This window comes from Ahaetulla prasina, chromosome 7 (genome assembly GCF_028640845.1).
Source record: "Ahaetulla prasina isolate Xishuangbanna chromosome 7, ASM2864084v1, whole genome shotgun sequence".
NCBI classification, from domain to species: Eukaryota; Metazoa; Chordata; class Lepidosauria; order Squamata; family Colubridae; genus Ahaetulla; species Ahaetulla prasina.
Genome location: NC_080545.1, coordinates 49,109,576 through 49,123,595, shown reverse-complemented (window position 1 = coordinate 49,123,595; position 14,020 = coordinate 49,109,576). Strand labels below are relative to the sequence as shown.

Here is a 14,020-nt window from a genome sequence, read left to right as displayed (position 1 = left end):
CCGCAAAAAAGACCCCGAAGGAGGAGACTCTCCGCAGCAACACAAGTGTTCATTGCATGTATCCAGCCCAGGGGCGTAGTTTGAGGACTCCTGATTAAGTGTAATATAGAAAATGCAAATAATATTTCTGTGGACCACCAAAATTTCTCGTGGACCACCAGTTGGTGACTGCTGATCTAGATCAATATGCTTGTTAATTGCTCCTTTGGTAGAATATCAGGTGTCAGGCCTGGAAGCCATATTACCTTGATGCCTTCGGGATCCAGGCCTGCCACAAACCTACTGTGGGAGGTTGGGAGGGGGATTGCATGAGTGAAGTAGAATTAGCCATAACAAAACTTTGCAGAAAAGTTGACAGTGATGGTGTCCGACAGCTGTGCAGAGAACATGGAGGTTGTCTTCTGTAAGTGAAGAAACCGATTGGAGCAGTGGTGGACCTGTGGGAGAAGTGGGCAAGGTCTTGAACTTTCTTTTGGGTGAAGAAACCCGGAAGATCTCAAATTCGGGTTTTCCACGAATGTGTCAATATGACATCTCTAATAAAAGTTAGCTTTGAAGAACTGCAAGCCTCGGAGTTTGATTTCGTTGGGGGGGTGTTACTTGGAACCCTGACACCAGGCTTCAATAAATTCACGTGTGTGGTGGGTACTGGCATGGCCAATGATTTTTGTTTCTTCCCAATCGAGCTGGTGTTATTATCAATGTAGTTTGAGATCAGAGATTTTGGGCGTGCCATTTAACTGCTACTTGATGTTCATGAACCTTTGTTTTCAATTGCCTTCCTGTTTATATAAAATTATATACTTTATCATATTTTAATATTAAAGAAAATATATAAGTTTTCACATATTACTTTTATTACTGGAACTCTACAACAACAGACAATAGTTTCCAAATAGAGTCATGATCAGTTTTATCCTCTGTAAGGGTAAACCTACCATTGATATTTCTTTGTACGGTTCTATCTCAAGTTTCTGAGAAATCTGGAAACAAAATAATAGAAGTCTTGGTTTAGCTGCCTATAGTATCGTTTTATTTCTCCTTAAGGTAGTGATGGTTTATGTAATTACGTAGAATTTTGGCTACACACTTAATAACAATATCATAGAAGGATTTCACATACTCCTCAATACATCAGAACATGAACAAGTTGTAACAGCAATATATTCTTTTTTTCTTTAGAGAAAGTCATTTTTAAAAATAAGTGAAGACAACTGCAACTTAAAACCATGAAAATATTGCTTATTTTCTAAAAAAAATTAAAATACTTGGTGAAATGTCACATACTGATTTTTTTTCCTTTTGTCCACAAAAAAAAGTTCATTCCAGAATGCCTATATGCAGTTCTTCCCAGAAAAGGGAATGTGATATTGGTTCCATGATCAAAATAAGTTTCATGTGAAGTCTCTTAAAGTAGTAAATAGGTATTATATATCTTTAGTTTGATCATCATCCTCAAGCTTCCTTATTTCATTTTTTAGACAGTTGATAGTTTCACGGCTTGCTTTTAATCTTTCTTTAAGTTCTGCAATCTCAAAGCTGGTCTTCTTCTTAGCAGCTTCCAACTTCTCTCGAGTTTTTACTTCTACACTGGCAACTGGAAGAAAAATATATGTGATACATTGCTTCATTATTTTTTTCAATATTTATTTCAATGTTTAGAAAGGCACAGTCTTTGTTATTTTGAATCAAAAAGATTAAAACATTCTGGACTGAGCACTATGTATTACTGTTGCTAGTACAACACAAACTATATTTTTTAACATATAATGCCTTTAAATTGTAGCTGCAATAAAAGTACCATTTTAGGAAACCAAACAACAGGATTCGTTTATCTTGAATACAAAGTTGGCATAATCTACATAAATCAAAAGTTCTCCAACAATAGATTGGAAGCCCTGAGGGTGTTGCATTTTGCTAGATACATATGGCTTTTACCACATACATATGGCTTTTACCAAGCCGGTGGCACAACGGCATCGTAGATTCCAGACCTTTGATGTGTTATGCTCACAATAACACCTCATACCATAGCCTAAATGTACCATCCAAAGTGACCTAGCCAGGATCAAAGTTCTCTTCCCCTCCTCTCTTTCAAGAGCAGCTCTTTCTAGATTTCTGAAGGAAAAGGATTCAGTAGTCTTGCAGCTTTTCTAGGAAAGATTGTGATCCTTGTCTCAGCTTAATTATTATTATTATTAATTCAATTTATTATTACAGTGCAAAATAAATTACTCATTTTATTGATGCTACAAGCAACAGCCACTATTATTACTACACTAGTAGTTAATTATGAACCTCTAAAATAACCTGTTTAATAGCCTGAAACCCTCTCTATATAACAGCTGGAATCAACTAAAATCAACACATATTATTGAACTCTTGGCATTCAGCACTTACATTCTGTTTCATGCTTATAAGCACCAAGTGTTAACTGACGAGATGTAGTTAGCAGTTGCTGCATCATAGCAGTAGGATCCTGAAAAATCTATTGGAGAAAAGTAGTACATTAATTTCCTAGACTATGTAATGTTTCACAGTAAAATGGACAATATATATAATCATGTAATCTGGTTACTAGAATATTCCAGTCTAATGAATCTTTCCTCCTGTATATATCTACCTAGTGGCACTGAGGGAAGCGAGGCGTTGCTACGCCTCCTCCTTCATTGCGTCGGCAGATAACCGCCCAGCCGCCCTGTTTCGGGTGACCCGTTCCCTCCTTCACCAGGGGGAGCGGGATGACCCGTTGCAGGGACGTGCTGAGGAGTTTAACGGTTATCTATACGATAAAATTGTTCAGCTTCGGGACGGTCTGGACCAAAATTGCGGCGATTCAGATGGGGCATCTGAGGGTGGTCTTGGTGATATTGTCTGGGATGAGTTCGATCCTGTGGCTCCCGAGGACATGGACAGGTTGTTGGGTAGGTTGAATGCCACCACGTGTTTACTGGACCCGTGCCCCTCCTGGTTGGTGCTGGCCACTCAGGAGGTGACACGAGGCTGGCTCCAGGCGATTACGAGCGCTTCCTTGTTGGAGGGAGTCTTTCCGGCCGCCTTGAAAGAGGCGGTGGTGAGGCCCCTCCTCAAGAAGCCTTCCCTGGACCCGGCTGTTTTAGGTAATTATCGTCCGGTCTCCAACCCGCTCGCGAAGGTTGTAGAAATATGGTGGCATATCAGTTTCCCCTGCACCTGGATGAAACTGTCTATCTAGACCTGTTCCAGTCCGGTTTCCGGCCCGGTTACAGCACTGAGACGGCTTTGGTCGCGTTGGTGGATGATCTCTGGAGGGCCAGGGATAGGGGTTGTTCCTCTGCCCTGGTCCTACTAGACCTCTCAGCGGCTTTTGATACCATTGACCATGGTATCCTGCTGCGCGGTTAGAGGATTGGGAGTGGGAGGCACCGTTTATCGGTGGTTCTCCTCCTATCTCTCCGACCGGTCGCAGACGGTGTTGACAGGGGGGCAGAGGTCGGCCCCGAGGCGCCTCACTTGTGGGGTGCCGCAGGGGTCGATTCTCTCGCCCCTTCTGTTCAACATCTATATGAAGCCGCTGGGTGAGATCATCAGTGGCTTCGGTGTGAGGTACCAGCTGTACTTTTCCACACCGGGCCACCCCAACGAAGCTATCGAAGTGCTGTCCCGGTGTTTGGAAGCCGTACGGGTCTGGATGGGGAGAAACAGGCTCAAGCTCAATCCCTCCAAGACAGAGTGGCTGTGGATGCCGGCATCCCGGTACAGTCAGCTGAGTCTACGGCTGACTGTTGGGGGCGAGTCATTGGCCCCAATGGAGAGGGTGCGCAACTTGGGCGTCCTCCTGGATGAACGGCTGTCTTTTCAAGATCATTTGATGGCCGTCTCCAGGAGAGCTTTCCACCAGGTTCGCCTGGTGCGCCAGTTGCGCCCCTTTCTAGACCGGGATGCCTTATGCACGGTCACTCACGCCCTCGTGATGTCTCGTCTGGATTACTGCAATGCTCTCTACATGGGGCTCCCCTTGAGGGGCATCCGGAGGCTTCAGTTAGTCCAGAATGCGGCTGCGCGGGTGATAGAGGGAGCCCCTCGTGGCTCCCGTGTGACACCTATCCTGCGCAGACTGCACTGGCTACCTGTGGCCTTCCGGGTGCGCTTCAAGGTTCTGGTAACAATCTTTAAAGCGCTCCATGGCATAGGGCCGGGCTATTTACGGGACCGCCTACTGCTACCGAATACCTCTCACCGACCCGTGCGCTCTCACAGAGAGGGACTCCTCAGGGTGCCGTCAGCTAGGCAGTGCCGTCTGGCGACACCCAGGGGAAGGACCTTCTCTGTGGGGAAGGACCTTCTCCCACCCTCTGGAACGAACTCCCTCCAGGACTTCGCCAACTTCCGGACCTCCGGACCTTCCGTCGCGAGCTTAAAACACACTTATTCATCTGCGCAGGACTGGATTAGATTTTAAATTTACTGGTTTTAAATGGGTTTTATTATTTATATAGTTTTTAATAATTCGGCTATGTAGAATAAGTTTTTTAATTGTTATTTTAGTCTGTATTTATATGTACTTTTTACTTGCCTGTGAACCGCCCTGAGTCCCTAGGGAGATAGGGCGGTATATAAATGTGAAAAATAAATAAAATAAAAAAATAAATAAATATATCCAACATGCACCAAAAAATTTGGGGAACCACCCGCCGGAGCAGATTCAGACTATCAGAGTCTGAAAAGGAAAGGGAAAGAAGAGGAGATTATCATCCAAAAGTTAACGTAACTTTTTGTTATCTTACCATCTCATCATAAAATTCAGAAACAACAGTTTTCTTTCCCAAAATGGCATTTGTATCAGACTGAAACAGCTTCAGCAAATGATACAGAGTCACCTGTGCAATAGAGAAATTTGGTTACTACCGAAATATACAAATCAAACAGTAGAACAGAAATTGGATATTTTACATTTCAGTTTGCCATGATAACTGAAACTGAAAATTTATTGTATATAGACAAGAATTAATAAACTTAAATGAATTAGTAATTACAGGCCACTTGCGATGGAACAGCACTATTTGCTGACATTTTTTTCAGAAGGCAAACCTTTTAACCTTCATTACTGACATTTATTTTCTGCAGAGACACAGAGAACCATTTTAAGATTATGCAGCAAAATATTTGTTTCCTCATAATTTGGCACACAGAATTGTTGTATCATTACCAGAGACAAAGCAAAAAATGCCCAAAGTAATACATTTAAGTGATTCATCCTCTAAATATAGGTAAAATTTCCCAATATTTTCCCAACTGTTATTTTAAACAGGATGCATTTTTACATGTTGTTCTCAAAATTCCAGCCAAACTCCAGCTAAACTGAACCACATGTCAATCACAAATAATTTACTTATATGAGAAGAATTATAGTCACTGACTGCTTTAGGAATTGGTGACAGATGTAATCTACTTTCACAGAATGTTTAAAAAGTCATGTTCAAACACATACAGCTATACCCAGTTAAGCTCTCTCTCACGCTAGTGTTTTTTTCCTAAACATGGCTTAAAACAATTCAGCTGGCTTTTCTTTAACCTTGGCACAAAATTCACAACTTTTACTGTTAAAATTCCTTTCCAACAAATACTAGCAATGTATACCTGACCTACCACATTTTAGCTTAGCTGAAATAGAATGTGACTTTTTCAAGTTAATCAGATGTAGAAAACTGAGTATTGCCATTTGCATTGGGAAAACTACTTACCGGCCTTTCATTAGGATCAATAAAAAATATCTTAATGATGATTTCAAATTCACCCCAACCTGTTTCAGTGATCTCATATGGTGGTTTAGTTACCACTAAAAAAAGGAGAAAAACACTAAATATTAGATAATCCAACTTTGAAAAATAATGAAACCATTCTACTTTTATCTAAGACTGTTTAAATCATACCTCTCAGTGGGTTACCATAGCTTTCATGTAACTTGAACTGGATTTTCTTTACATAAGCAGACATATCCTAAAATTAAAAAGAGTCAATAAGAATGAACATACGTAGTTATGTTTTATACTGTTTCAAAGTTCCTTCTAGTCTCTTTGTCACACAGCATTCCATTGATTAATTCCAGTACTTTCTACAGATTTTAAGTTATTTTCCTCATGCAATATTTGTGTGTCCTCCAAATGGTAAGACATTCTGAACAAATCACCAAATACTAGGTATATAATCAAGACGTGATCTATATTCTATATAAAATGTAGGGGTGGTGGTGGTGAATTCTAATCAGCTAATTTCTGTAGATCTTAATCTTTCACGGAGCATTCTCTATAGCGTTCCCTATATATTTTATCTGTGCAGAATAGCAATGTCCTAATTAAACATTTTAAATACTCAAAATTGGAAAAAATTGCATTATTGTTGAAAATGTTTTTGTAAAATATTTTTGCTTACCTCATTTCTGTAGGGCTTAACATAAACTGTCCACTGATGTGTATGCCCATCTTCTTCTCGTTTCTTGCCAAAATAGCGGGCAACATTACCATAAACAATGGGTTTTACAATAGTTACACCCTTAAAAGAAAAAAGCAAAATCATTTTACATTCTGACTTTGAAGCTTTAACACAGAAAGTTAAAGATTCTTTCTTAGATCAGTTTCTTCCTTCAGAACTCAGTAAAGGGAACCAGTTTAATCTAGTCATTAAGGCACAAGACTAGAAAGCAGAAGACTATGAGTTCTAGTCCTGCCTTAGCCATGAAAGCCAACAGTCATTTTAGGCCAGTCACTCTCAGCACAACTCCCTTCACAGGATTGTTGTTGTGGGGAAAATAAGAGGAGGAAGGCATGTTGAGTATGTTTGCCACCTTGAATTACTTGTAAAAATAATAAAGATGAGATACAACTAAAAAATCCCCTCATGGATTACTGCCTTGCCGTGGCGAAGGGGCTTGCATAGCTCAATGAAGTTATGAGCTATGCTGTGCAGGGCCACCCAATATGGACCGGTCATAGCAGAGAGCTCTGACAAAATGTGATCCACTGGAGAAGGAAATGGCAACTCACTCCAGTATCTTTGCCATGAAAACCCCACGAACAGTACCAAAAGACAAAAAGATATGATGCTGGAAGATGAGCCCCTCAGGTCGGTGTCCAATATGCTACTGGGGAAGAGCAGAGGGTTGGTACTAGTAGCACCAGAAAGAATGACGCGACTGGGCCAAAGCCAAAAGGACGCTCAGCTGTGGATGTATCTGGTGGTGAAAGGAAACTCCGATGCTGTAAAGATTTTTTCTCCATCGGAACCTGGGATGTAAGATCCATGAATCAAGGCAAGCTGGATGTGGTCAAACAAGAGATGACAAGACTGAACATCGACATCTTAGGAATCAGCAAACTAAAATGGATAGGAATGGGTGAATTTAATTCAGATGACCATCAGGTATACTACTGCAGGCAAGAATCCCTCAGAAGAAATGGAGTAGCCTTCATAGTCAATAAAAGAGTAGGAAAAGCAATAGTGGGATACAATCCCCAAAATGGCAGAATGATCTCAGTTGAATCCAAGGCAAACCATTCAACATCACAGTAGTCTACGTCTATGCCCCAACCACTGGTACTGAAGAGGATGAAATTGACCAGTTTTATAAAGCCCTTATAGAATTAACACAAAAAATGATGTCCTTATCATCATGGGGGATTGGAGTGCTAAAGTAGGAAGCCAAAAGATAATCGGAATAACAAGCAAGTTTGGCCTTGGAGTATAAAATGAAGCAGGGCACAGGCTGATAGAATTTTGTTAACAGAATACGATGGTCATAGCAAACACTCACATTTGCGAACTGGTAGCAAAGGTAAGTCAATACCACTACTGCTCTATACAGTCAGTAAAAACAAGACCAGGAGCTGACTTTGGCTCAGATCATGAGCTTCTCGTAACAAAATTTAGGCTTAAATTGAAGAAAGTAGGGAAAAGCACTAGGCCACTCAGGCATGAACTAAATCATATCCCTGATGAATATACAGTACAAGTGACAAATAGATTTAAGGAATTAGATCTGATAGACAGAGTGCCTGCAGAACTATGGATGGAGGTTCACAACACTGTACAAGAGGTAGCAGCTAAAAACCATCCCAAAGAAAAAGAAATGCAAGAAAGCAAAATGGCTGTCTGAGGAAGCTTTGCTGAAGAAAGAAGGGACGTGAAAAGCAAGGGAGAAAGAGAAAGATAAACCCAATTGAATGCAGAATTCCAGAGAATAGCTAGAAGAGATAAGAATGCCTTCTTAAATGAACAGTGCAAAGAAATAGAAGAAAACAATAGAATAGGGAGGACCAGAGATCTCTTCAAGAAAATTGGAGATATGAAGGGAACATTTCATGCAAAGATGGGCATGATAAAGGACCAAAATGGCAGGGACCTAACAGAGGCAGAAGAGATTAAGAGGTGGCAAAATTACATAGAACAACTTTAGAGCTTAACGTCCCTGATAACCATGATGGGGTGGTCACTCAAGCCAGATACCCTAGACTGTGAAGTCAAATGGGCCTTAGGAAATCTGAGCAACAACAAAGCTAGTGGAGGTGACAGCATTCCAGCTGAGCAATTCAAAATCTTAAAAGACGATGCAGTAAAAGTGCTACACTCAATTTGCCAGAAAATTTGGAAAACTCAACAGTGGCCATACTGGATTGGAAAAAGTCAAGTTACATTCCAATTCCAAAGAAAGGCAATGCCAAAGAACATTCAAACTATCGCACCATTGCACTCATTTCACATGCTAGTAAGGTTATGCTTAAAATCCTACAAGCTAGGTTCCAGCAGTATGGGGATTGAGAACTACCAGTACAGGCAGGATTTCGAAGAGGCAGAGGAAGAACTAGAGATCAAATTACCAACATACGCTGGATCATAGAAAGCTAGGGAGTTCCAGAAAAACATCTACTTCTGCTTCATTGACTATGCTAAAGCCTTTGTGTGGATCAACAAATTGTGGCAAGTTCTTAAAGAGATGGAAATACCAGACCGTCTTATTTGTCTCTTGAGAAACCTATATGTGGATCAAGAAGCAACAGTGAGAACTGGACACGGAACCACTGATTGGTTCAAAATTGGGAAAGGAGTCCGACAAGGCTGCATACTGTCACCCTGCCTGTTTAACTTATATGCAGAGCACATCATGAGAAAGGTGAGGCTAGATGAATCAAAAGTTGGAATTAAGATTGCCGGGAGAAATATCAAGAACCTCAGATATGCAGATGATACCACTCTAATGTCAGAAAGTGAAGAGGAGCTAAAGAGCCTCTTGATGCGGGTGAAGGAGGAGAGTGCAAAAGTTGGCTTGAAACTCAACATTAAGAAAACTAAGATCATGGCATCCAGCCCTCTCAATTCCTGGCAGATAGATGGGGAAGGAATGGAGGTAGTGACAGATTTTATTTTCCTGGGCTCCAAGATCACTGCAGATGGGGACTGCAGCCAAGAAATTAAAAGACGCTTGCTCCTGGGGAGGAAAGCTATGGCAAATCTAGACAGCGTACTAAAAAGCAGACAACACTCTGCCAACAAAAGTGCGTATAGTCAAGGCTATGGTTTTCCCAGTTGCAATGTATGGCTGTGAAAGCTGGACCATAAGAAAGGCTGAGTGCCAAAGAATTGAGACCTTTGAACTCTGGTGCTGGAGAAGACTCCTGCGAGTCCCTTGGACTGCAAGGCAATCAAACCAGTCAGTCCTAGAGGAGATCAACCCTGACTGTTCTTTAGAAGGCCAGATCCTGAAGAGGAAACTCAAATATTTTGGCCACCTAATGAGAAGGAAGGACTCATTGGAGAAGAGCCTAATGCTGTGAAAGATGGAGGCAAAAAAAGAAAGGGACAACAGAGAATGAGGTGGCTGGATGGAGTCACTGAAGCAGTTGGCGTGAGCTTAAATGGACTCTGGAGGATGGTAGAAAAAAGGAAGGCCTGGAGGAGTGTTGTTCATGGGATTGTTATGCGTCGGACACGACTTCGCAAATAACAACAACTAAAAAGTAAAAACATGTAAGAATTCCAACCTGTAGATAATGTAATTTACAAGTCACACTGTATTTTTAATTACAAAAACTTTAGAAATTATTTATTTTTTTCCTATCACACACACTCCTGGACTGACCGGCCATCCTGTCACCCATTCCTTTCTCACCTCTCATCGGAATCACTACAATGTGCACCAGATGGTTCTGTGCTTGAAGACCACTCAGAAACTACAGTTAATCCAGAATGGTGCCAAGAGTAATTAGAGGACCACTCCTAATACCCATGTGACACTGCTGCTTTTCTAGCTGATTGCCAGTAAGTTTCCAGCAGCAATTTAAAGTGCTGCTTTTGTCCTACTAAGCCTTTCATGTCAAAGTGCACAGAGATTTTGAAACTGCCTGTTTCTAATTAATACTGCCCAACTGATAGGATCTGCAAGGGTAACACAGCTTTAGGTTTTGTCACTCAAAGTGTCATTTGGTGGATAATATGCATAATCTGTTGCTATGCCTGACCTTTGCAACTAAATTCCCCCTGAAAACTGGATAGCCCCAATTCTGCCTGTTTTGAAAGGCTTTAAAAACTTGGTTCTTTCTCCAGACACTGGGTAAACAAGATTTGTGCTAATTTTGACTCATTTTTGTTTTGGAATGACTGAAGTTGCCTCCAGCACAATATGTTTTAATATATTTTAATTCTGAAGGGCTATTATGTTATGTTTACACAATATTGGAATATGGTGATTGAAATTCAATGTTGTTTATGTAAATGCTGGATCTAACCTCAGGTCATACTTAGGTCCACTAAAATAAATGAAATCAGAATGGTTATGAGATATCAGCACCACTAATTTCAATGGAACTATACTAAGCAATATTATATTTGCTATGAGCATTTAATTCACTTTAATATTCAGCTTGATATAGCTTTCAGTGTTTACCAACATTGGAAAACAGTATCAATTTTATTATGTCTCATTATGTCTCTTGAGCAGGGGTCCCCAACCTTTTGGATCTCAGGGACCACTAAATTCATAATTTTAAATCCCACGGACCAGTAATATCATTTGTCTAATGACTAGTTGGGTGGACGTGGCTAGGTGGTCACGTGACTGGGTGGGCATGGCCAACTCAATGTCGCTCATATTGAGCGGCGCCTCGCTGGCCTCTACTTGCCCCTCCCTCCCAGCTTCTCCTCCCCTGCCCGCCTTGGCATCTTAGGGCCCCAACAGGAAGCAGTTGTTGGAGCTAAGCAGCCACCACGAGAAAGAGTTGGCAAAACAGCTGGCTCAGTTCAATTGGATCTGACCAAGGAGGCTCAGCAGAAGCACCTCACTGAGGACTACGAGCATAGGCTTTCCAAGCAGAGGGAAGACCTGAGGGAGTGCAAGCCAGGTATCGGCACCTGGAGGCTCAGCGGGCTGAGATGATCAGCCAATTCCAGGCCATGATGCAGTCCCACTGGAACGAGGCCCTCTGGCTCCTTGCCACCAATAACACTTCCCTTCAGCCAAAGCCCCACACCAGGAGGCTGAAGCAGAACCCAAGTCGGAATTTCTGCTACCCTCTGACTCACACAAAAAGACTCTGAAGTGGGACTCTCTGCAGCAACACAGACATTCATTGCACATATCCATCCAAGGGGGCATAGCCCCTGATTTAGTGCAATATAAAAACATTCAAATAATTTTTCTGAGGACCACCAAAATTTTCTCGTGGACCACCATTGGTCCATGGACCACCAGTTGGTGACCGCTGCTCTTGAGTAATGCCTGATTGGGAAATGACTGATATTCTATATGGAACTTTACAGGTGGTCCTCGACTTATAACAGTTTGTTTAGTGACTGTTCGAAGTTACAATGGCACTGAAAAAAGTGACTTATGACCATTTTTCAATTATGACCTTTGCAGCAACCCTATGATCATGTGATCAAAATCCATATTTATGATGGTTGCAGTGTCCCAAGGTCATGTGATCACCTTCTGACAAGCAAAGTCAATAGGCAAACCAGATTCACTTAACAACTGGGTTACTAACTAATCAACAGAAGTGATTCATTTAACAACTGTGGCAAGAAAGGTTGTAAAACAGGGCAAAGCTCTCTTAACAAATGTCTCACTCAACAAAAGAAATTTGGGCTCAATTGTGGTCATACTTTGAGGACAATCTGTACTGAATTTCCTGAAGGCATAAAGTTAGAATGTAAATATAAAAGTAGTGTTGAAAAATTTAGTATTATAAAATAATAAGCAATCAATAAGACATGTATTCAAATCAGTAGTTCCAATGGAGTTTAAACCTAAGAAACTAGAATTCTTGGTTGTGTAATCCAATTGAAATTTATCAGCACTTAGTCCCAATACTTATAATTATATAAGGTTACAAACTTACTTGGTTCAAACCTTCTGAATTATAAAAACTAGAGACCAACTATTTAAAAAAATTATGCAGGTTGTTCTCAATTTACAACAGTTCATTTAGTGACCATTTGAAATTACAACAACACTGAAAAAGTGACTTGTGGCCGTTTTTCACACTTATGACCACTGCAGCATTCCTATGGTAACCTGAACCAAATACAGATGCTTGGCAACTGACTCATATTTATGACAGCTGCAGTGTCCCCGGGTCATGTGATCCACTTTTGTGACCTTCTGACAAGCAAAGTCAATGGGGAAGTCAGATTCATTTCACAACCCTGATACTAACTTTTAACAACTGCAATGATTCATTTAATAACTGGGGCAAGGAAGTCGTAAAATGGGACAAAGTTCACTTAACAACGGTCTCACTTAGCAAGAAACTTTTTTGACTCAATTGTGGTCAAAAGTCGAGGTCAACCTGTACATAAATCAGGAGACCAGCATCATTCTGAAAAATACCTTATAAATTATTTGAATGTCATTTGTTTGTATTACAGCAAACTACACCTTCACCATACAAAACCAGGTAATATTTAATAGAGAATTCATTTTAACCACAAGTAAGTGTATATGGGTTTTTAAACACTAGCAATTACTTAAAAATTTGCAGTAACTTCAGCATCCCCTTTCTGACACCTACCATATTAACTCCAAGAAGTCATAATCTAAGGAAGGATATACATAAAATCTGAAGTAATGAAATATATAACCATATAAGCGATTAGTTAATTCAGCAACGCCGATGGAGAGCAAGGAAGAGATTAAATTTAGGGAGAGTTAAATTTATACTTAAAACTAGGAAAGGTAAGTGAAGTGAAGCACAAACAGCTTTCGAAGGAAAGAATTACAGTGACTTAATCTTTGGAAACTTGTATGAAAATGAATTCGTTAAGTCGCTAAGCTCCAAAAGACCCAAGTCGGTTCCTTTCTTCGAAACCATTTACTCCGCAAGCCTCTTAAATCAATCGGTACACTTGAAGCTGTGCAACGAACCACCGCCCCCCCGCAAGGGACCAAATGGGTGTCAAACCCCGCGATCGCCTTGGGATCGAGCACTGCCCTCAGGAGGAAGAGAAGCCTTTGGCAAACGGACCAAAAGCCCCCTCCCAGCGGCCCTCGCACCTTCACTCTCCCACCAGAGTCAGGCCCGAACTCAGCCATTCTTTTGAACATATTGCACCGGAAGGGAAGGCTCCTCGCGCCGCTCTAGCGCAGCCAGGGCAAGGCCGGCCTCATCTGCCCGCCCACCGGCCGCGAGACCAGGGAAATCTTCCTTTCTCTCCGCAACCCGGCGTCCGCGCCCTGGGACAAGTCCGCAACCCTCGTACAATAGCTTCCGGGTGAGAACAACGTAAACGCACGCATTACGGGCGCCTTCCCATTCAGAGCAAAAAGCAGCGGGTTGGGTGTCACGTGATCTCCCGCCGCTTTAGTTTGGCGAACCGGAGATAAAAGTGAAAGGCTAGAAAGCGCGAACAAAAAATTCATTCTTGGTGTGTGGCGGTCGTGCTGGTTGTAGTAAAGTGCCGTATTTTGGAACGCAAATGTAAGCTTATAAACTCAATTCTTAAATTAGTGGCAGCTGTTGGGAGATGCTCCTCGGAAATTCCTGTAATCCAC

General features: G+C 41.5%; 1 protein-coding gene across 1 annotated transcript; it reads right to left on the bottom strand.

Moving 5' to 3' along the window:
• Nucleotides 1–839: 839 nt before the first annotated feature.
• Nucleotides 840–13,745, bottom strand: YEATS4 (YEATS domain containing 4). The gene is made up of 7 exons (XM_058191112.1): nucleotides 13,523–13,745; nucleotides 6,412–6,531; nucleotides 5,913–5,979; nucleotides 5,724–5,818; nucleotides 4,767–4,859; nucleotides 2,401–2,488; nucleotides 840–1,597 (listed from the first exon to the last, which is right to left on the bottom strand). The coding sequence occupies exons 1-7, from the start codon at nucleotides 13,571–13,573 to the stop codon at nucleotides 1,428–1,430; spliced, it is 684 nt and encodes a 227-aa protein (XP_058047095.1). The 5' UTR covers nucleotides 13,574–13,745; the 3' UTR covers nucleotides 840–1,427.
• Between the last annotated feature and the right edge of the window lie 275 nt (nucleotides 13,746–14,020).